The sequence below is a fragment of the Anticarsia gemmatalis genome, chromosome 8 (genome assembly GCF_050436995.1).
Source record: "Anticarsia gemmatalis isolate Benzon Research Colony breed Stoneville strain chromosome 8, ilAntGemm2 primary, whole genome shotgun sequence".
Taxonomy (NCBI): Eukaryota; Metazoa; Arthropoda; class Insecta; order Lepidoptera; family Erebidae; genus Anticarsia; species Anticarsia gemmatalis.
Window position 1 is genome coordinate 8,203,989 of NC_134752.1, and position 24,832 is coordinate 8,228,820.

Here is a 24,832-nt window from a genome sequence, read left to right on the forward strand (position 1 = left end):
ATTTTGTGAGTCAAGTGAAAAATCTTATCTAATGTTAATGAGAAGAACTAGTAATAATTTGCACGTTTCATTAAAAACACTTGTATCATTTGATATTTGGATGGCAAGCTTTTGAATATTTAAAGATAGCCTCGCGTAAGTAGTAGTTGAATTGTAAGTACTGAATTCTATATGAATCTAAAGTCAGGCATGTGTTTGATGTCATCTTAAAAATTAAGCGAATGTTGTGACCTTCTACAGCAAAGGTAGGTACATAAACTTTTTAACTATTAACACAAACTTACGTTAGAAACACCACAAGTCAATATTTATTCAATCTACCGTATACTTGTAAGTTTATGGCGTATAAAAGCAAGTTGGACAGGTGTAATCCCGCATGTATCGCGTTCATTTTGAGACCAGTAGGTACTTGACGTTTTACGGGCTCTAACATTGGTATGCCATCAAAAACATTCTGTAAAATTCCCAAGTCTCGCCGTAAAAAGTTGTGAGATCTATGTAATACCAAGTCGATTAATCTATTTAGCTGTACCTTAAAGACCTTCTGTCTTAAGTTATTACGTATATTATTATCATGCCAATTTAAAAAAAATACGTTTAGAACAAAATAGACCGACCTGGCCATCGCATGATTTGATTATTAGTTTGTATCACACTACACAGCACGACAAGAAGCTAATGCTCCTGAAATGTTAATGGCGAATTTGTGTTTTCTTGCGATGACCAAGTCGATCTATTTTGTTTTAAACGTATTTTTTTTAAATTGGCATGATAATAATATACGTAATAACTTAAGACAGAAGGTCTTTAAGGTACAGCTAAATAGATTAATCGACTTGGTATTACATAGATCTCACAACTTTTTACGGCGAGACTTGGGAATTTTACAGAATGTTTTTGATGGCATCTCACTTCTTTTTGTAAAGCGAACAGAAGTAGTCCAATTTGTATGGAAAGACGTTTTTTTTTTCATAATTCAACATATTTTCCTATGGGAATGTTGTTCAGTTTCATGGGCTAAACACCCTTACCCACCCTATACCCCCTCCCGTTATGCCTCATATAGTAGGTACCTATCTACACCTATTTATTTTATTTTCTACAGTAATAATGATTCATTAACTGCAAATGTAACCTTGTAATCCTATACATTTATATAGAATTACAAAGTTATTGTTGCAGTTAATGTATTTAGAAAACTGGACCGAAATTATAAAATATTGAATTTTTCCCATGATTAAGACACTAAACCCTATTTGTATTCTAAATTTGAAGCTTCTAAGTCTGCTAGAAGTACCTTAGACTTTTGATGATCGGTGAGTCAGTGAGTCAGTGAGTCAGTGAATCAGTGAGTGACAAAATTCAGAAACTTTAACAAGTTGTTATTCTTAAACTACTTGTTCAAATTGACTGAAATTTTAAATATACCGTGTTTATACAATGACTAATTAGTTGCTGAAAATTCAGGCTTCTTGTTTTATCCACAACGAAATTATAGGGGTGTCAAAAATAGCCCGAATTGCTTCGAGAAAAGGATGGTACGGCCGTGCCGCTTTTTTTTGCTCGACTTGCGGGGGCACTTCCGTGCCCCCAGATAAACCGTAGTCACATAAACCGGACCGTTCTTACAGAGCGGTGTATCCGGACCGAGTAAATCCTGCCCTTCGCGGCCAAGTGCTAACATTTTGTTCTTTCTCGACTACCACTTAACTAGTGGGTTTTTAATGTTCTTGTGACGTTCCGTTTTTATTGCGTGTTGGATAAGTTGTGTTTTAAGTATTTTTAGTACCAGTATACATTTAAAAGTCTGAACGTTGAGTACGTTCTAGTTTCGGGGTTAAGTCTGAGCTGTGTAATGCTGACGCAGTTTGAAATTGTTACTTTAAAAGAAATGAAATACTTGTGTATACCTGTGCATCGATTCTCTACTACTATCGACTACCGACAACCGAACTGTCATCGAGAAATTTTGTATGAAAATATGATCAGCGCCTCTGACGGGTGTCGCAGGAAACATTTTGGCAGTACATTCTAAATGTCAATATTTCGATAGCTAGCCGGTTGTCGGTAGTCGATAGTGGTAGAGAATCGAGGTACTGATTTCAAAATTCAAAAAATTACAATCTGTCAACAAAAATGTGAATTGATCGATATAATCCGTCTACTTTGAAGCAGAAAGTGCCGTAATGAAACTGCTTTTTTGGTAAAGTACCTACTCGTATTATTTTTGCGCTGCACTCGCAAGACCCTTAAAACTTTTGCAGGGTGTTAATTATATTTTTCTAGGTTAATGTTTTCCTTAAAATTCTAATTTAAAATTTTGAGCTTCAAACTCTTCGCAGAGGTTGCTTGCAAAACTTTGTCACGCTTCAAACACCGGAATAAGAGAGCACATCTAAAATTTATACGAAATTTTAGTCCGCCAATGTTCTGTCACGTAGGAAATTTCACTATTATGTAGACGCATAAAGTAGGCAAACTTTACGAGGGCCGCGGGGTGCAAAATATGACGTACGACGAATAAATTACTTTTTCTCTTTGTCGAATGTTTGTTCCAAGTTGTGCGACATTTTTTATCTATTCCCGAATTGTTTACTCGGGAACTGCAAAAATATCGTTCTTTGACAGCTTACCACTTGCTTGTATTGGTCTTCCAGGAACGGATGCTGCAAGCTACTTTCAATTTGTTTTATGAAATAAAATGTATTGTTTTGTTTCCATAATTTTCGAATAACATAGCTGTAATTCTTTCCGCGAAAATGCTTTTTGTTTATTTTTCTTGCTAATTCTTTTTTTAAATCTACCATCGGTAATGGTTAATGAATGTGCCGCAGGGATTTAACAAACAGACAAATAACGTTTTACCACGTCGAAACCATTGGTTGCGTTTGTGTTTACTGTATATTTTAAGCTCATGTATAAAAAATTGAATGATGCATTGACAGATATCATAGAAGTGGTGATTATTAGATTTCACGTATTAGCGAACGAACCTTTTACCATTATCCGGGAACATTAAATATGTCGTCTAAAATTATACAGTTCCTTATGAAAACTAGAATATGGAAGTTCACATCGCAATTTATTACGGTCACATTACAGTCGTCGGGAACGTAGTGAAGTCGAGTATCTAGTAAGGCAGGCTTAGGTCTCTCTTGGTTTTATACGCCCACGTTTCGAGCTAAGCTTTGCAATGAAAACTTTGCAAGGGACCTACGTTAAACTTCTTTGGTTGGTACTAGCTTGATTTAGTTTTAATAGAATATTGTATGTAGTCAGAAAGTCTTGACTATATTTTAATATGTCATAATATTTTAAAGATGAGGTTGACGCCCGGTTTCACCTCTTCTGGATAAATATAAGATGACTTATCAGATAGAATTTTGGCATTTATTTTCATACATATACTAATACCAAATGAATCTAAGAGAATTTTTTTCTGACATTTATACATAAACTGTAAATGGCAGTTTATATAGAATATTGCAAGTTGTTCATAATAAATCGTAAATCATTCCAGAAAGAAACATCATATTTTATAATTATGATTGATCGATACGAATAGGTTGCTAGTAGATATTTACATCAGAAAAAAATACCTACGTAAATAACATGATCAAAAAAGTCTGTAGCTAGCTAAATAGAAAAGTGGAAGCAGATTAGTATCACAATTCTCGTATTAAATCCTCTTATATAATAATACAATCTCTATAAAAACCCTAATTCTAAGATATAGAGAAGGCTAAGTCTCACTAAGCCTAAGTTAACGCTCCGTTCTTTAGAATATCCTTTCTCATTTAGCTATATCAGAACCGTTTGCATAATATTTGTTAGCCTGAAGCGATTCACTTGCTTACGAAATCTTTTATACACACTATATCAGCCTAGCCTTTCTCGCAACTATGTTGGAGTCGGCTTCCAGTCTTACCGGATGCAGCTGGATACCAGTGATTTACATGGAGCGACTACCCATCAGACCTCCGCAACTCACCTTTACCTGGGTGAAAATACGATACCCTTCGGTAAAGCTGGTAGTCAAATTTTCAAGCTTCTGACTACTGTTAACGACTGTCAAAGATCCAGATTAAATGACAGCCGTGACCCATGATTTAATGTGCCTTTAGAAACATGAAGGAACTCGATATGTATAAGATGGTCACCTATCCACAGAACAACCTCGGCAAGCGCAGCTTAACTTCAGAGATCGATCCGGGCGGCTGTTGTTAACTTTATTTACATGCAAGAATGTAATAATATTATAAGAGAATCTATGAAGAAAATTCAAGTGATAAGGGTTTGACAGTCAAATTTCTATCAGATAATGCTATAAGACATGTGACATGACCAGACGTAGGAAGTAATTGTTGGTTAAAAAAAATCTTCTTTAGGTATAATTTGAGTTTTACATAGAAGTTATTGTGGTTTCTTTTATATAGTCTTACAACTTAGTAGAGAGCATTGCAAGGCACGTTATACACATACATAAATAAATAAAACCACGGCTTTTCCTTATAGGAGAAGGCACATTCTATAGAAAAGTACGTTTTATCTAGAGCATAATACAGCCTGAGGTGTATTTAAAAAAAAACAGTATCAAACAGGCAACGATAGAGTCCACTGCACAAAGCTGAAATGACTGATATTCTCAATTTTCAATTTTACATACTTCCACCATCCGTCTACCTTGCATACAAGGCTTTTTTCTATGTTGTCGAACTACAGCAAGAAGAGTATTTTATGAAATGTCGATGAACGGGAAATGAGTGATTGACACTATAGTACGTGGGCCTATTGTGTACTAATTTCGCTACACGTGTAACTTTGGTCACATATTGCGCAATATTTATATTAAATAATATTAGTATAGATATAAATTAATATGCAAAAAAGAACTTTTAAAATATGCGAGTGATATGAACAAAAAGGTAAACAGTTAAAGGCTATAGAACCAAGAGACGATAATATTCTGCAAAATATTTGCGTATTGTCTTACATAATATTTATTTTGTCAAACAATTTATAGAGTTCAGAATATGCAAACAATGTCGAAATATCACAAACATTTTAAACTTAGTAATAACAATACATATTTACTAAAATCGTGAATTAATATTCTGCAACCATCCAAGTTAAAACGTTTCATTTCGAAAATAACCGCTCTTGCATCGCAATTGGCCATAGTAAAATATTCCGGTCACGCGGTCCAAACAAGCTTCCGGCGTGCATTAATTTATCAAATAAAGACCTGGCATTACAACTTTTCACTTAACGATTTCATCAAAACAAACTGGATCTCATTTTATCAATTGTCAAAGTTTTAAAACTTAATCCACTTAAGGGCCCTTAAAGGGGAGAGCATAGTGCGCATGACTCGGCCCTCGCGGGAAACTCCAAGGACATTAGGCGGACGGCCCGCGAGCAGTGAGCACGACTCACTACACTACCACATTCAAATATGGAATACGCGCGCGATCGGTGCTGTGAACCAACTGTCAACTTGCGAAACTAACTCCTAAATAATATTCGAAATATTGTGTCTATAGTATTTTGAATTAAAAAATGTTAAAAAAGTGAAGTGCGTTTTTAATAAAAAAAAGAAACACTAAAAAGTGTGATTAAATGTGTAGGATGTGACTGAGTTTTGTTCGATACTGTGGGAAGACTAAAAATGATGTAAATGCATTCATTTTGCTTAAAGATGAAGTTTTTAGCGTTCATTGCGTTGTGTGGTGAGTACAAATCTTACAGAAAGTAATATTTATTTATTTACATTAATCTTAAAAAATGTTGATGTATGAAAAAAATTAAGTTTCAATGGATAATGTAACATGTTACAATTTTTTTCTACGAGTACAAAATATGCATTATTTTGCTTTATATGAAAATAAAATTTTATTACTTCATCATTTATGTATATCTCAAATAATTAGCTAACAGTTTTTATTAAAAAAAGAACTGCTTTAATCAATTCATAAATTGAGGATACTCGTAACAACTTATCAAAAATATTACCATCTCAAAACCCAAATTAATATAGCTGGCCCCTCACACATTTTTCGAAGTAGCAGAGCGCTCCCCTAAGTTATCATAATTATCCACCCACGTAACCTAGCCCCTAGCCAATATCGTGGCGTGAGATTTATTATTATACCCACAATAAACGACCCCAAGTTTTAGTAGGGCTCCGTTGACCGGCTGCTAACCCTACGTCAATACTAAACATTACTACTATAAAATATTTCTAAAATACACCCCTTTTGTGAACGTAAATCATCCCTCCGAATAGTTTACACTGAAGAAACAAGAAGGGTATAATGTTAAGGTTGTGTTCGCAAAGGTTTTCAGATTTAGGCTTTGAATACCACATCACACATGTTTATTCAATGAAGTTTCAAATCAGTGGTCGCTTTACAACGTTTTGGGTTGAAACATTAAAAGTTAGAGCGTGAAATGGGTTTTGAATAGGCATGAAAATAGGTCGTAGGTAGGGATACGATAATGTAATGTTTATAGAAAAATATTGTCTTTTCAAAACATCAGGATAAACAGTTTGGTTTTAATAAGTTCTAAAATTTTACACAGACACGAGTAGGTTTCAAAACTCTACCACAATACATTTTCTTTCTTTTTCTATTTAGTAGTTGTGAACCTCACGTAATTTTTGCTTTTTCGTAAGATATTCAAGAGATTATACCTTACATAGGGAAAGCCAGTGATTTACAAACCAGCATTTTATTCTTTCTTTGATGGTATGAAGCTTGATCTTTTGATGTTAACCTGACCGTATAATAATTGTGACGTCACGATGAAAAGGGTGTCAATGAATTAAAAGTCGGTGGGTACAAACAACGACGTAAACACCCCGTCTACATAAAATATTAAAAGGGTGAATTATTTATTCTTTTCTCGAGGTAATGAGAATTTAAAAATAAGCTAATGTAAAATGAATGAGTGTGTGTAAACATGTTTTGAATTATCTGCCCGAGTATGTCGGGGAATTCGTTGCGTTTTCGTAGCAATTTTGAAACAAAGGGAATAGGAAAGATAATGTTTATATTATATTCTTCTTTAAGTGAAGTTTGATTTGATGAGGCCCTTCTAATATTAACGGTATGGACCCGATAAAATATGCATAAAATGGATTCGAATTCTGTCATCCGAAATAATCGCAATTTTCTTTGATGTAGAATTTGGAATGTTTTGAAATACTAGCTTCTGCACGTTACTTCGTCCATGTGAACATATGTATCTTATAACTTTCACTTCATAATATTGGTAGGATTTTTTAGTACATTTTAAACGAGTTTCACAGTTTATAATGAATAAGTCTCACATAATTAACCTACCTAGTAAATAGGTGTAGTGGCGGCAAACGTATGAAAAAAAAACTATTTTTTTTTCTTCTTATTAGCTATCTGGTATTTAGGACTGATAAAAACCGGGTTTGTTTGTTGTATTATAGAATTTAATTATATTGTAGAACAACTTCATTTAAGGCAAAGGCCAGTTGAGTGGCAGAAAGTTGTAAGTCTAGACTATTTGTAATTACTTAAGTAATTACAAAGTTTTGTTTTGATTTGACTTGTTGGTGTAATTTGGAATGTTAATTGATTTATGAGAACAAGTTATAAGGAATGTTTCTTTAATACTTACAGTATTTAATGGCAGAAAAATCATTATTATGATAGGGAGTGAAAGGTAGGTAGTAGCAGTTCTCGTTTGTTTTGTTTTTTATGCATAGTTTATGCTTGCTTGTGTCTTTTTTAATTTGATGCAATAAAGATTGTAATATCAATACAATCAAGTGTTTTAGTAATCGTTTAAATCAAATTCAAGTGATCGCAAAGCTACGATTGAAGCAACTGTATTGGTCATGTTTTCTATTCCCAACAAATATTAATGAGACTAATTATATGCTTACAACACTCTGGCGTAAATTGAACAAAAATATTACTAAGTATTTAGTGAAAGATCACTTGGGCAAAAAAAAATTATATACATAGTATCACCCATGTTATATCCGAAGGTGTTGGCAAAGGTGTGCTAAGGTAGGTAGCAAGCCTTTTGCCATTTACCAGACACGTTACCAAAATGGAAATACAAATGGATCAAAAAGACCAATAGTATTTCGAATGACCCAGTAATCAAATCCTCATGTTTAATAGTCGAGTACATTACTGCATTTCAGAGGCCATTAAATCATAAAATACGAAATATAGAAGTGTACTTCAGGAAAAATGATCAGAAACAAATCACAGTTCCCGAGAATTTGGAAGCCCGGTAAAGGTCGCTTCGTGGAAAAACTAATATTAATCCAATCCATATGTATATTGTATATGTTAGGATTTGAAACCAATCCCAGAATTGTACGAATGATTATTTTTTGGACGTGAAATAAATCCGACGTAATTTTTTTTCTTTGTATTTATTTATTTGCTGACTTCTTACTAACAGCCAGTTTCTTCATCAAAAGTAACAGCCAAACTACTATACCCAGTAGCTCGATTCTCTACTACTATCGACTACCGACAACCGACCTGTCATCGAGAAATTTTGTATGAAAATATGATCAGCGCCTCTGACGGGCGTCGTAGAAACTTTTTTGACAGTACATTCTAATAGATCAGATGTCGATTGCTAACCGGTTGTCGATAGTCGATAGTAGTAGAGAATCGAGCGACAGGCTGTTACTTTTATAACATAAAAATAAATGTCAGCCAAATTAGTCTTTATTTCACGAATTGAAATAAATGTAAAATATGAATCAATGGCTTTAGCTATTACTTCAGATATGTATGAAAAAACTGGCTAGAACTTAAAGGTCAATTTAAATAAACGTGTCAGAAATCTAGGGTCGTTCCTAATTTAGATCAAACGAAAGTTAATTATTTTTTTTAAAGGACCTGTTTTTTTACCTAGGCTTAAAAATTAAAACGCTACTATTTTTAGCTCGTTTAGTCTCGTTTCTATGAAAAGGTTTACAAACTTTTTAGGGGTTCAAAGACTTTTTTGTTCTGTTAAGGATGCCTAAATCGTGTCACGTGCTGCGAATTGGACATTTTTATATGAATCAGGATCGTTTTAGTACTAAGAATGGAATGAAATGGTTAATATTTTTGACTATTCTTTTTATTATTTTGGAACATTTTATCTGAAAAAAATAGAAGAACTTATAGACGATACGTGGGAGAGGAGTGCCACCATTCTCATGGTTTTTGAAAAAGAAAGTAGCCTATGTAGATTCTGAGTCTAACTATCGTTATGCCATATTGTTTCAAAATTGATTCAGCTCTTTAGCTGTATATATAGACACACATTCGCATTCCTAATAGTAGGTACGGATATACTGTTTGAACTGTATTTCCGAGTTACAAACAGCGAAGTTGAAAATGTAGACGTGCTATCAAAATATCGCGAACTAAAGTTCTAACTCCAACAATAACTGTGCTGGATATAAAATATGCATAGACTGTATTGTTAGAGGCTTACAGACATTTTGAAGAGTTCCCTTGTTAAACATGTTTAGTTAGAATAGCTTTTGAGGAGTGATCTATTTTGTGGTGACTGCTATAACCTGTTATATAAACTGCTGTTAGAGCAGTAATAAGATTGTTGGTCTCAGGTACGAATCTGGAACCAGGCAAACTACTAATTTTTTTGATTTGACCTTTTATGTAGGTACTAGAAATATATAGCGAATTGTGGTATAGGCAATAGGGAGGGCAAAGTTGTATTCAGATCTTCGGGTTATCAGATAAAAAAAAAATTCATCAAATTACGATAAAATACGTATGCATGCCAGTAGATTATTGAGCAGTAAAAGATTTCATGTTATCACCGTAAGGACGGAGTCGATAGTTCAGATAGTGCCATCAAAATTATACATAATATTATCTGAGATCAAAACTTTAGACTCTAACTATTCGAGGTCGGGCAAGTTAGTTTCATTGCAGAGATATAGAGTTGATCATAAATCGTTGTTCATGTTCAGTTCAAATTGATAAAATTTGTTATGACATTTACAACGGTTTCATATTTTTCTGATAATTACTATCAAATTATTTATCGTATTAAATTATCTGGCAACAATAATATTGTCGCTTTAAAAATGTGCATATAGGTAACTCCTGAAGACGATATCTTTAGTTTCTGCCATCCGCCAATTTAAAAAATGCTTGATTTGCAAATGTTTACGAATTCCATATTCCTTTGTAAAAATAAATGCAAAGAATTCTTAAAACTATAGATCCTGTAATGCCTTAAAAACATCGGAACCAAGACACCTACCCCAATGGTTTACACGTTAACCACCATAACCGTTGTGCCCTCTGCGACACACGCGCCATCTATTATGAAGTATTCACCCTAACCGTTACGTGTTCATTTCTCAAAGTGATTTTAAAATCTTTTCTTCCTGTTGCGTGATGTGGGTTCTTTTTTAAAAGGGTGGCCTTTGACATTTGCCATATGTCATTTCTCATTTACCTTCCGTGACCCTTTTATTGTGAATAGGTAACGCTTTGAGCTATTGTAAGCTAGTTTTATTACTTTTTATTAAGAGAAAAGGAGTTGTTCAAAAGATTGTGTGGGTGTTGAGGTCTGGGTACAATACAATATTGCTTATTTTTAAATTAAATGGTATTTTTGTATGTAATAAATTGGTTGGTTTGTTTTGATATTTTAATATGAACAACACAGTATATTATAAATCCAGAATATAATTATATTATACTAAAATAATTATGAAAAAATGAACCTATTAAATAGATCACAGCCTCAGTTCATATTAAAAGCCTTAAAAACACGCAAGTCATGACGCAAATGCAATCTGCTTCAAACTCTTGTCGAAGCAAGTTTGTTGTTGTACTGCTTATATACATACTCGTATATACTGCGTCGTAGCAGTCAAGAGAAAATAAACTTTTTTTTAAGTATTACACGTAATATGCAATAGCTGAAGCAACAGTAGCCCTATTATGCTAAACTTTTACTTACAAGTTTTCATTATTTCTATTCAAGCTGTCAATCGGCCTATGACTCTTTGAACCACAATAAAACTTATTTACATTTACTTCTTAGAAACTCTAAATATAGAAGAGTAATCTGTTCGAAGCAAAAGTTTGGTGGGGAAACTCTGTATGTAGGTAGTATGTGTGTTAATATTTCAATAGAACATCAATGTTTTGAACTAAGTTGGGTATTTCCAAGTTATTTGTAGACTGAGAGATAAAGGTTTATCAGTGTCAAATGTCAAATGTTAGAAGCTATCACTAGGCACATTAATAATACACTACAAAATACAAGTCATTTTTATACCAACTACCCAAACTACAGGTTGATTTTAATTAATATCGCAAAAGTTATTTGGTTCGTTAACCACCAAGAGCATAAAAAGCCATCGTACAAACATAACGAAGTGAAGCATTAGGAACTTTTTTCAAAAGTAGAACCGCCAAAGAGCAAAGCAAACGCACCTCAGAGGGGTATAAAAAGGTTTTGCCTTAAAACCGACTCGGCTCGCTGGCCGATATTTGGAGCACCCTGTAGCTATCGGGAACTAACGTGGCGTATTACATGTGTAGGTTACTGTACTCTGTACGCTCTGAAGCTAATTGCGCGAACAAAATAAACCAAGTCAACGGTATAACCGGCCAGGGGTTAAAAAAACAAACGTCCGTATCAGTCTAATATTAAACATAATTTATCACAGCCGCGCTGTCTTTGAGGTTTTCAGTTGGATTAGATGTAAGAGGGTTATTGTGGACGTAATTACAAAGGCGTGGTATTTTAATCCCGTCAAAGCCTGGAACTTGAAACAACATCCGCTGACAAGTTCGTTAACGTCTTAAATTAATTTTCGTTTAAAATTTGTCAATTGCCGACGAAATTAAACGAAGTTTGTCGTTTCTTGACAACGCGAGATGGCTGGCTCTCGGCCAGACGTTATTTTATACGGAACTTTATTCTCAGCTACGTGGACGCAGCGACACACTAGCCATAACCACTATACTGAAAATATCATAAATTTTAAAATCACTGACATGCGACCGAGGCGTCGAATTCACGAAAATCCAATTAAAATTTAAATAGAACCCTTATCTTTGAACAAGAATTAATTAAGAGCGACGATTTATCGCTATTATCATTGAAATTCCATAAAATAAAATATTCCTTTCCGAATTTTATCAGAAAAAATACTTTCTGTTAATAAATCATGGTTGCTTTTATTTTAGGTAGCTGGTAGAAATTATAACGTTCATAAATATATTAATATTTAACAGTGCGACTGCTATTATATCAAACATGGATATATTATATATGCGCTTGTAGGCAGAACGCTGGCATATCTTTTTATAAATAGATAGATATTCAGCGATGGCAGCGCGAGCGGCCAGTACCCGGCGGCGATTGCATGGGAAATTGTTAATTCTATTGGAGCGAAACACATAGGAAGCGAAGCACCGCGCACGCTGCGACTTGGCACCCGTCCAGTCAACGATTGTGCTTTACTATGGCGATTATTTTCACTGGTGCACTATTCAAACTGCTTCGGAATACGACTGAATAGACACGAAAGAATTTTCGTGTGCAACGACCGACTGTAATGACCGTTTATTCTTTGAAACACGCTCGGTGGAAATCCGTAAATAGGTACAAAGTACCGGTAGTCGCGACGTTCAAGTTCCCCCTTTGAAATGTTTACAATTGTTATTTTATGGGCGGCTGAGTAAAAAAATATTTTCTTCATTGGGCTCCGAAAACAATTTTGTTTTTGAAAATCTGATTACTTTTTGTGTAACTGGCAATCTCAGGTTACCATTTTGTAAACAAACGGTACTGGTATCAGTTGCAAACAGATGCGATACATTATTCACACTTATGGAACCATGCAAGAGCTCCCCATTGCGTGTTTCGTTACATATTTAAACAAACAAGAACACGAGGCAAATAGCTGGGATTCAAAACAAACATTTGTTCATACAAAAATGTCCAGTTAAAAACAAGCATTGTAATTTAGTAATTAGTTTCCGATGTAATTTTATACCGAGTAAACGAACATCCATTTACACAAAACGGAATTTTCCCTCGAATATTTTAGGGACAAAATAGAAAAATAATTACAAGGCAAGCCGACAGGGACCGCTCATTATATTAAATTATTGTGCATTATATTTGTATAGGAAGGGTCCTATTGCGCTCTTATAGGAAAACGATTATATCCTTCCCTACTTTGAATACGGCCCGTTCGAGCTTCCAAACTTTTATGAATAAATGACATAAAGGTTTTATGTTCTTTTTCAGTAATAAATATTTTTTGGCTATTTTTTGTCTTCATTCTCTCCGCGAGTGTACAATTCTGCAGTAAGACAATATGAAGTGCTAAACAACAGTGACATTAACTAAACTTAATGATGAAAGATAACAACGGAACTGTGAGTCAATTATTATTTATCTAATCAGCATAAATGGTAAATTACCAACGCTCAGTCAAGTCCCTCAGCAAGCCAAAAACCGAGCAATGAATAACATTGAATAACGTCTTATTGCAAAAGAAAAAGTGTATACTTATTCAAAAAGTATTCATATTTTGTCAAACAACGAACAGAGTTTGCCATCAAATAATAAATATTGAGGTCCATCGAAAAGCGTAGTTCTTTTGTTTCCTTTTCATGGTGGCGGTACTTAGCTGTTACGTCATAGGAACAAAGACTCATGCGGATGGCAACAGTCGAGCTTTGTGAGGCAAAAACCAACAATGATGGATCGTGTTCACGACACAATTATATTATGTACATGATACATTTGTTGGAGAAAAATATTTAATACATTGTACAGTAAAGTGTATTTACTCGAGAATGAGATTGAATAAAAATGTTAATCTTGGAGATATTGCTGAGCGGAGACGGTTGTTTGATGCTCTGTGGCTTTTAACTGAATTCAAAATGGAAAAGGTTTTTCGACCCTGTTGAAGATTTTTTGCTCTAAAGTGCGAGACGTATTTTTAATAAGTGTATTTTTGCTTACGCCGTAAAACATATTGCAATATTTTCTTGATTTGATCCGTTTGAATAACTGGTACGTGTTGGATTTGTATTATAAGTGTTATTGATTGTTATGTACACTAGCAACATATACTGGTATTCTAAAGCAGAAAAAGCTCATGTAACATGCGCTATGCATATTCAACTTGAGGTTTCAGTGAAGATGCATAGTCTTAATCTACAAATCAGTTTCTCTGTAAGATTATTTTCACAGCTCATTACTTAGTCATTAACCTAAGGTAGTAAAAATCTTCGTTTAAAGATTGTGGAAAGATAATACTCATTTTTAACGACATTTTTATCTAAGTCGTCAAAATCCTGTCTTTTCACTTCCTCCTCAAAATAAAATGCTAAGATAAAGCACGAACATTAACATTAGCACAATTTTCTATTACTATCGACAACCGGCTAGCTATCGAGGTATGAAAATCGGATCAGCGCCTCTAGCGATGGTTGCGGGAACTATTTTCGCAATGCATTTTAAATGTCAAACACTCGTTACCCGATGATAGGTACCGACTGTAGAAAATTGCGCTACAGTAACAAATTGTTAATGATAAAATTTAAAAGACAGATGTTTCTGAAATGAATCCCGAAACTAAGGCACTCCCGCGAGACGCAGAAGAAATGAAACTTTCGTGTCGGAGATAAAATTAATTAGTTAGCTACATATCTTGTTGCTCTCTTGTGTATTGTGTTTACCTAAGAGATGGTATATACAGTTTTTTTAGAGAAACTACAAATTATTTAAGTTTCTTATTGTAATTATGATTGAGAGAATTAAAATGAGAAAGATCTTTGTTCTCTGTGTGCAACTTAAAACAGAAAGTATTATGCATATTTTACACCCTCTCGGTCTAAAATTTTGCACAATTAAAATGTATTTGCGATAATATTCGTAATTACTGTCCGTTATGTATATAACAGAGTCGGTTATTGGAATTTATAGGGAAAACACGTAGCAAGCTAAAGTGTGATAGCATTTAAAGTTTGTAACCATTCTATTATAAAAGTCTGACTGTTGCAAATTCTTATAAAGACTAGTGAGTTTTTATATTAAAAATGAATTTACAATATTTGGAAACCGTTGCCTGCCAAAAAACAAATAAATATCCAGAAATAACTGTTTTGTTTCTGGTTAAAATTTTTACTACTTGTGGGTATGTTTGTAAAAGTTCTTTCGACCTGTCTTTCGAATAAACAGAAGAAACATTCTTGAAAATGTAACTGATCATTTCATTTGCGGGATACCAAACATTTCTGTTTTGTAATTCAATGGTTTCATTAATGAACGTACAGTTCGGATAAGCCGTATTTTCGCACTGGGACTATGCCGGCGGTACATCAAAGAGCGTGTTTAGCCATGAGAGCTCTCACTGTCAATGTTTGCAACGTGTAATCAAAGATCTACGACATTCTGGATAGCTATGAAGGATATTTTTCCTCGCCACAGGAATATACTGACAAAAGGCAAAGTGAATTTTTAATTTTATTTTACTGTTTTCGTAAGACTACACTACTCAACGCACGACGACTGCAAATGCAACTGTTTAGATTCCAGTTTGCGTAAAGGGCTGCTGTCTGCATCAATTTAACCTTTGCAAAACAAAATTATTTAAATATTCAAGTCAGCTGGCCGAGGTTTATAGGTCAACTTTAACACTAAAATCAGGTCAAATATTTTTTTAAATAACTGTGGCTAAGTACCTACAAGTAAATACTATTCATCATATTATAAGTAGATTGTGGATTTAAAACATTTGTAAGGAAATATATACTTACTCAATGGCAGATCATTATAGAGGCGAGCTTCATATTTTTTTTATTATCAACAATCGGCTACAGATCTATTAATTTTGTATGAAAAACTAATCAACGCCCCAAGCGGGTGCCATAGGTACTAATTTAAAAAAACTTTAAAGATCAAAATCTTGATACTATAGGATCGACTGTAGCAAATCGCTCTACAGTTGACTACGTAAGCTTCTGACGTTATCTTAATTTGAAACTCTCTAATCTCAATAAATCCTAACTATCTTTTATCCCTGATGTCTTTATAATTCAACATGCAGTGTGCATTAGAGTGAAGTATGCACATCCTGTTGGCCGCAGCCCAAGTACCGTTTTTGTAGGTTGTTTGGCAGCTCGGCCTGTTATAATGACTCGCTGGCTTCATCAAGAGATTCATCTCAAGATGTAAAGTGTCATCACGGTAATGGAATATTGATTGGTGATTACAGCTTGTGTTTGCGTAGATTAAACAACACTGAAATGGAAAATTAATACTTTCTTATTTATACGAAAAATTTGAAAATATGTTGGTGATCTATCTTGTAATCTAGTCACAAATATCTATGTTATTTTAGAAAAAAATAAATTTAAAAATAAATTTATAAACAAAAATCACGATTGGGAACACGTATTAGAACCTTTCTTAATTAGCGAATTAAAACCAATTAACTTAATTCAATAACAACTACCAACAATAGAATATCGACGTTAATATCATTTCAGTAAAAGAACAGTAGGTGTCAAACTAAGAGAGTATCTAAAAAAGACCCAATTCTTTATTTGTCTGAACTAAATTCAAGAATTCTTAAAGAAAATAATCTTCAATATTCTTCAAGAAATACACCTGCACAAAGTAACTAACTCAAATAACCAGTGCGGTATCACAATTGTAGACAACTTTGAACAACACTATTCCAAAGACATTCTCTCCAGAATATTTTCGTAGATAACATTGCTGAATTTGTTCTGTTATACGATAACCCGCGTTGAAACAAAACGTGCCGAGAATACGTACTGCGACTGACCAAAATATTTATTTATTAGATGGATATAATTCTGGATGTGTACTAATTTGATATATGTGGTGATTGTTAGAATTAGGACATGACTAAGAAAGGAAACTACAAACATAGGCAAAAATATGTAGGGTTGGGTATGTGTGTGTGTATGACTGTAGAAACTCGGAACTTGAAAAGCCTAAAACCCTAAAATTTACCAAATGAGTTCAAATAGAAGTTAAAATTATAGATGACTGAGTTAGCAAGAAATAACTTCTTGGAAAAATTATGAAATGTTTTTTACGGTACATCTTTCTGTACGTAGTTTCGAGATTCACAGTAACATATTTATCCATTAATAATGGTGATACATTACCAAAATTACACATAAATACTGTATCAGGTAAAACAATATCATGATTTCTCTGCCGTTTACATTGGCACGTATCAAGCTGTCACGTATTTAAATTCCATAGAATAAAATACAACAGATACATATTATATTCCGTAAAGTATTTAAGTTATCAATCATAGTTTCTAGTTCATCATCTACTTATATTAGAGCAGCTCATTCCCTTAGTGCAAATACTATTGGAGATAGCTTAAAGATGCCATTAAGCAGTACAGACGGAGAGTCTAGGAATTCGGCCCAATATGTTACAGGTATTCCGCTTATGGCATGCGACTTCCTTTGAACGACCAATAAGGTCCTTTCATATTGGTAGATGGTAATTGCTTATGTTTATATACTAAGGCTATAAGAATTATAGCCTATATTTATTTATTTATTATTATTTATTTATTACATGTTGATTGTAGAGGTAAATTTGAAAAATTATCTTATTAACTTTGGAAAATAGATTCAAACTTGTTATTTTTAATTAGTCACATTACGTCATATTTAGTTTTTTTGGATTGTTAAGAAAAAAAAAACACTTTCGAAGTCGAAAGTAAAATCTAATTACTTAACTTATTTGTGAAATTTAGTAACGCAACTTTTGTACGTACGGGTATCTCTCAAACTACTCTTTATTAGGAATAAAAGGTCGTAAATTTGTCCATTAAAAGTCTGAGAGTAGTTAATTTCATTACCAAAAATAGTCAAAAAACGCGGGCTATTTTTACAAGCAAACAAAGTCATGGACGGAAGATAAAATGTCGGTATAAATGTGACCAGACAACGACCGCAGGATGCTGGGACGTCGTTACTACGTATGGAGGTCAATTAATTATTTATTCATACAAATTACTGTCTCATGGGAGTCGTGAATGGGATAATTAAAGCACTAGTCGTTTGTAGCCGAGTGTAAGTTACAATCTCACATTAGTGTCATAATAAAATATACTTAGCTTATTATTATACCAAGACTGAAATGTTGTTAGGGATAATGAAAATTATTTTGGTCCAAAAAATCTCAATTTAGACAAAGATAGAAACGTATTTAAAGAACTCGCTTCTACGTTTGATGCTTATTAATATTTCAAAACATTGTTTAGCGCAAAACATCAAAATTATATAACGACGTCAACATTATTAAAATATTTATCATTTCCCCGTACGTTCATTATCATCAGATTATTACGCTCGATCGCTTACAAAAATCAAGATCGGTAAATGAAATAATTTCTTCGAAACCGATGGAAGTTTCAGATAAATACAAATTCGGTAATGAAAATTTCATAAATAGCCACATTTATGGTAATTGTAAGCTGTTACGGAGGCTACGTAGCGAGCTACTTATAGTTAACAGAAACAAAACGTAATAAGTAGGGTGGTGGTGCTTCGTAGTAAAAACCTTTTAATATTAATGGGGCATTTCGCGAAGGTCCCGGTAAAGTTATCAGCTTGGGACGAAAGTGATGTAATCAGCGTTTCTGGTCCAGTGTTCTAGTGATTACACAGTTTGCTATGTACCTGTTAATGAGAGAGAAAGTTTGCTTTTAGAATACATTGAACTGAAGTCAATTAGGAAGAGTTTATTGACCTTTGTTGAGTAGTTTTTATCGTTGGGATGTTTGTTATGTTTTTGATCTCAAAAGTACTATAATTTACTTTTGCACGTAGTATATTGTTTTTAGAATAAAGGTCATCATTCATGGTGAGTCAGTACAGTCTATTTAAGTGTCAGCAAATTTATGAAAACAACTTATATTATCAAGCCATAGGAAGTACAATATAAAATATTTTTATTTATTAAACATTTTTATGGAAAGTTCTCGTTTTCCATTTTAAATCAAACCACAATTGTAAATATTGTGGAGGTTTAGTTTTTGTTTCTAATAGCTTTTAACATTGCCTGTTTATTTAGTTCAATTGCATTTATCTATCAGTTTATTGCATAGATAATTACAATTTGGTTATTTTACACAAATATGTTAAAAATCCAATTGTTCACTTAACGCTTTAATTAACTTCATAATTAAAACGTTTTTTTGTAGATACTGATAGAGATGAGAGCAACAGCATTTCCGAACATTCTATAACTGGTTTAACCTCGTAAGAGTATGTTCAAAGCTGACGTCATCATAACTCGCCACCCACACCGTAATATTCAGGCCAGGATATCGCTTATACAAACGATAGAGGCCTAGTAATAGCCTTTTAACGCTCCTCCTTCGGGCATACTCATTGAACTTGTATAGAAGATTAATTAAACTATTAATCCCGAAACGTGTAGCTTACGCCTTAATCGGTAGTCAATGTAACCGCAGCATTCTTCAACGTTTCTACTTTGGATACGTCAATCTATTATGTGAACGAACCCTTACGATCGTTCTGGCCATTACGCCGTGGTAATTACTTCGGTCCGTGTAAAATACAGCGTGATCTACCTTTGACGAGTCCGGTCGCATATAAGCATAGGAATTGGCAATTCAGCCTAATGGAACGATAAGTGCGTACGTAGATAGCGATTGTGTAATTAGTTGTTTGCCCTTTGATAGTTTGCTTGTTTTGGCTGGTATATAATTAAAAGGTAGGTTGTGTTAATGTTATTACTTTTCGGCTAGTTGGATTGGATATTAAGGTTACCTGGTTATTTGGGGACAAGGTAAACAGTCACAGGTATACATAGTCAAAGAATGTGTGATTTTTTTTGCAATTATGCGCCCATCGTGCTTTAAGAATTAAAAGTGGTCAATAGCCATCATCAGTCAACATTGTATATCAATGTAGTTACAGCAAGCTGCAGCTTAAAATTCCGTAGTAGGGCAGTAAAAATGGAAATAGAAGACAAAATGTGTGACAAAAATATGTATCGGTACATTTTTGTACACAAAAGTGCGAAAAAGTGAGGCGTTAACAGGTTATCGGTGGAAAAATCCGAACTATGTTTATTTTCGCTTCAGTTTTTGTTCAAAGGATCTCTCTTCGTTTCGTTCAAGTGCTTTGCTTTTGCCCACTGTCCATTTTCCTTCGCAGCCAACGCTTCACACTTAACGCAAACATTTTTTTGAATGTGTTACTAAGAAAACAACATAGTATGTTGCAATGTTTTGACAAGTGGCTAGACCGTAAATGTTTGTAGTGTAAATTTGCTAAGTAGGTTTTTACATAAAATTGTAAATTAGCTAATTCATTCTTAATTAGGCAAAAATTAATGTTCTTGAGCATTAAATAAACATATTTTATAAATATAATTAAATATACACGGTTTCTCACCTCGAGATTCTGACTAACGACTTCTCAATCGTAAATCTGATGTTACTCACTCATTAAAAGACCACTTTAAACTTCATTTAAGAGATACGTGGTGTAAATCATCGGTTCTTTTAATATGTAGTGCTTTTGACAAAGACTAATTAGATTTGATTTTGAATAAAAAGTAAAAGTTATTTTTCAATACAATTTATCACAGTTTTCCGTTCAGAGTTCAGTAGTTACAGTGTGCAAACAGTAGCCACATTACAGTTGTTTAACCTGCCTGATCGATTAATCAGTATACTGGTGCACTGGCCAATTGCCCACAATCTCATATAAAATGCATTTTCATTACAAACTGAATAAATCTCTAAATGTACACATTGGTTAAACATTTTACATCAAGGAACCACATTTTGGTTTGGAATAAAAATAATATGATTTAAAAACATGAAATTTCATTTTGCTCATAAATGAAACGTTTAAACGAACATAAATAATACTCTGTAATTAAAACTCCGCTTTTAATAATACCGCGAATAAACTTTAATTTCGGTTTTCATATTTGCGTTTTCATTCAATGAAATAGCATGGATATTGTACTGCATCTTTTGATGTTGTTAATCAGTATCGGAATATTGAAACAAAAATTTATATATGAATTAATTTATTCAAACCATTTCATTACTGTTACATTTATTACATATATGCAGTTACCACATATTTATTTAGAGATAAAGTTGTAAAGTTACACGTGTCGTATTTTATTTTACAAGATCGGATGAAAGTGCAAAATAAGCTATAGGTTAACTAAAAAGGCAGGGGTCAGGAAATGGAGTATCCAATTTTATATTGAGTAATAAAAAATGCTTATGCACTTCGTTAAAAGGTTTCTCATTTTGCCCTTATTTGTATGTAACTACTCACTTCAAATTTCATTTCTTACTACAAAGTAACGTGTATGGACCTAGTTTATAGTTTTATTGTCTAGAAATATTCCTGATAGATAACTGATGGTAACGAAATTATTAAAAATATCATTCAAGTCTATACCAAACTCATGTCGATCAAGCAAAACAGAATTACAACGTAAAACCTTCTACACGCTTAACTGAACACGAAAAAAATACCCCCGTTTCGCCATGACGTAATTAGCCGAGCCACAAAAACAAAATACACATCATCAAGTGTTTGCGTCCTCTGTCCTTGATACAGAGAAACAAGGACAATACGAATGTAATGATATGACAGTTAGATGTTGGCGCTGAGCCAGGACCGGCGACAATACTTCTATACTCGTATTTTCTATGATAGCGTTACTGTAACTGATATTTTTTGTAATCTCGCCGTTGATATTGTTTTTAGGTATCATTTGGTTTGTCCTAATTTTCAAGAGCTTGGATATAGGGCCCTCGTTAAGGCTACCTAGGAAGCTTCTAAGTTTTTAATGTCATGTAGGCTGAAACGTCGATAATAATATTTAAGCTCCGTCTAAAACACATTTCAGATTTTGGCATCGCTTTTTTATCTTTATTGACTAAATTGAATTTTGTAAAGGTCTTTTAAAGATTTCTATGAAGAATAAAAACATTTTTTTGTTCACTCATGAAAAAAAAGGAACTGATACCAATACTAAAAGTGATAGATCTCACTTGTATAAATCGCTAGTTCCAAGTTATTAAAAAGATCATATTCGAATGGAATTAGATAATATTTTTCTTTAGTCTATTGAGCTGCGCCAACTTTCAACAAACTGAAAGATAGTGCAATAAATCTTTGGGAACAATCCACACCGGCGAGTACAACCACAGTAGCTGCAGTGAACGTTAATCAGACTTAATTGGCAATCAATGATGAGGTCGTCAAAACGGACGGCTTTTGGAACACATTAACAGTTGTGGCGCAGTTGGATTCAGACAGTCATTGTATGAACGTACTGAAGGTAGAACGGTAGCAGGATATTCTACTATCGCATTGCATTTGAATGGAGTTTTTTATATATTAGTTTGCACACGTCATATAACTTTGTGTGTTTAAAGATATCTGCAAATGGAGAAGTAAAATAATTAAAACAATTTTTATTAAAAGGAGTGCGACAATATTCTGATACACAAAGGTAATTGTTGCGTGCTTTAAAAGTGTAGTTAAGTTTTGCTATAAACTAAATTTTCTGTATACGATTAATTGAGTTTCATGCTATCACAATTTGAAATATCCAGGATCAGAAACAATTAAAACTATCCAAAACCTGTCAATTGGTCTATTACAAAATTATATTTCGCCATTCATCGAACCCTAGCTTAAAATTAATTCCCAAGCCCTATATTGGGAATGACATAAAACACACAATGCTGCATCAATATAATATGTAACATTGTTGTGAAGCAATATTGAAAATACTCGTACTATAAAATTCTGTCCAAAATATTGCATCGCATTACGACATACTAGGACATGCGAAATGCTTACAAGCTTGAACCAAAATACCGCTTTCCTTGCAATTTTTCATGTAAGATTACAATTCCGAAGGACACTGAGGCTGGGATATCGTAGCACCATTAGAGCTAATAGTAGTGCATTAGCCTGTTATCTTATCACGTTAGACATAAGGGCAAGGAAGTGGGTCACTAGCTCGTACAGATGCGCTGATTGTATTTATCGATACTGCATTGTCTGCTAAAGTTTTGATAGTATGGGAACTTAATTATGATTATATTGTATTTAGTTTTGAAGTCAGAACATTGTTATCGTAAGTTTCTGTCTTGCAAATTAGGTAGCGAGATGATATCGATAACGATTGTTTAAAAATAAAACAATCTCTCTAGCGTATTTCAGACGATATATTTGCAGTTTCAAATTTAGACGCTCAATATGGAGGCGAAATGGAAAGTTTGTTTCGTACTTTTGATTAGTTTTGAAAGTAGGTAAGACTGGAATATCTTTTGATTATGTACCCTTCTTTTGTTCAGTATTATTTTCAAAGATGTATAATCGCACCTGCGTGTCACCTCTACGCCGTACAGAAGTCGTATAAAATCATTAATGCGTTGTGATTATTAGCTAGAGAACACAATAAACAACGGGAAAGCTATAAGAGAAACACAGATAGCTTCATTAAGAACCAGGTAATTGCATTGTTCCGTAGTCTCGGTTACAAAAAATACACAATTATTTTTAGATTTTCCGCATTGTAAGAGGCGACACTCGGAAGAAAGATTACATTAGGGGAGGGAACGCTTGTGTACATTAACATTCCCGTGTTTATTAGTATTCTGTCATTCTTTATCTTTTACGTGGTTAATGGTCAATATTGTGTATCAGTTATTTCTGTCTCTCGGAGGCCTTTTACTTAGATAAATAGAAGACGCTGTCTTAATGGCAACGCCCGAGATTTATGTATGTATAAGATAAATATCTTTGAAGCGTGGAGAATACTAGAGTTTAGATTTGTATGACTGGTGGTTTTAGGGCCGTCGCGTGTTGTCTCTGCTTGGCAGGTACGCAGAGCAGAGAAGTGAATAGGATAGGAGTATATTTTACTACAATAATGCGTCTCATTGGTTTCATTCTGTGGTTATACTATAAAACAAATGCTATATTTTTTTTGCTTTTTCGAAATAATACGTGAAAGTTGAATAATGTAAATTATTATTAGTGATCTGTTACATTTGCTATACTCCGTAAATGCACTTGATCATAAACGCTTAATGCCGTTATTATGTGATTCTGGTATTTATTTGGCACAGTTAAACAAATTATGAATCGTTGGAAATTTGAAAGCAAATGTTTACAACCCATTAAACATTAGAACAAACAATGTTGTTGATGACGCAAATTATACACATTCCGTATTGAAAACGTCATCGGCGTTCTACCAAATTTTAAACAGATTTAATTTGATCATTTCGTTCGGGTATTTTACTTCATAGATATTAATTTAATATGATTATGTAAATACAGATTTCAATTAACAAATTTGTAGCCGTGGATTAAGTAATTATATATTTTTACGATGAAATGTAAATAATTTGTTTCAAATTGGATATGATTATTCATTGATATAGGGATAATTCACACAGTAGATACAAACCAGTATTGATGATATTTATTCATTTAGTTTATAATGATTTATTTTTTTTACTTTGTGACTATATAATATTTAAGGTATACATAATAGACATGTACTTATATTTACTTTAAATTTGTTTACTATTAAAGTTTAAACACAAACTCATACTGGCTCAAAAAAATTATTAGATGTACTATAAAAAATAAATTTAAAGTAATAATAGCCTCAAATTTTCATCGCGACAAGTTTTAACGCCCGCGAAATATGTCACCTACATCCGATAGCAAATTAC

General features: G+C 33.4%; 2 protein-coding genes across 2 annotated transcripts in view; one reads left to right on the forward strand and one right to left on the reverse strand.

Annotated features, from left to right (window-relative positions):
- The window catches only part of LOC142974958 (cysteine proteinase-like), a 289,518-nt gene that overhangs the window by 20,663 nt on the left and 244,023 nt on the right, over positions 1-24,832 (reverse strand). The gene's annotated exons all lie outside the window — the stretch shown is intronic.
- The window catches only part of LOC142975015 (uncharacterized), a 46,033-nt gene continuing 26,611 nt past the window's right edge, over positions 5,411-24,832 (forward strand). The window contains exon 1 of the mRNA XM_076117639.1: positions 5,411-5,729. Within this exon, the coding sequence (XP_075973754.1) occupies positions 5,678-5,729 (52 nt within the window). The 5' untranslated portion in view covers positions 5,411-5,677. The remainder of the gene's footprint in view (positions 5,730-24,832) is intronic.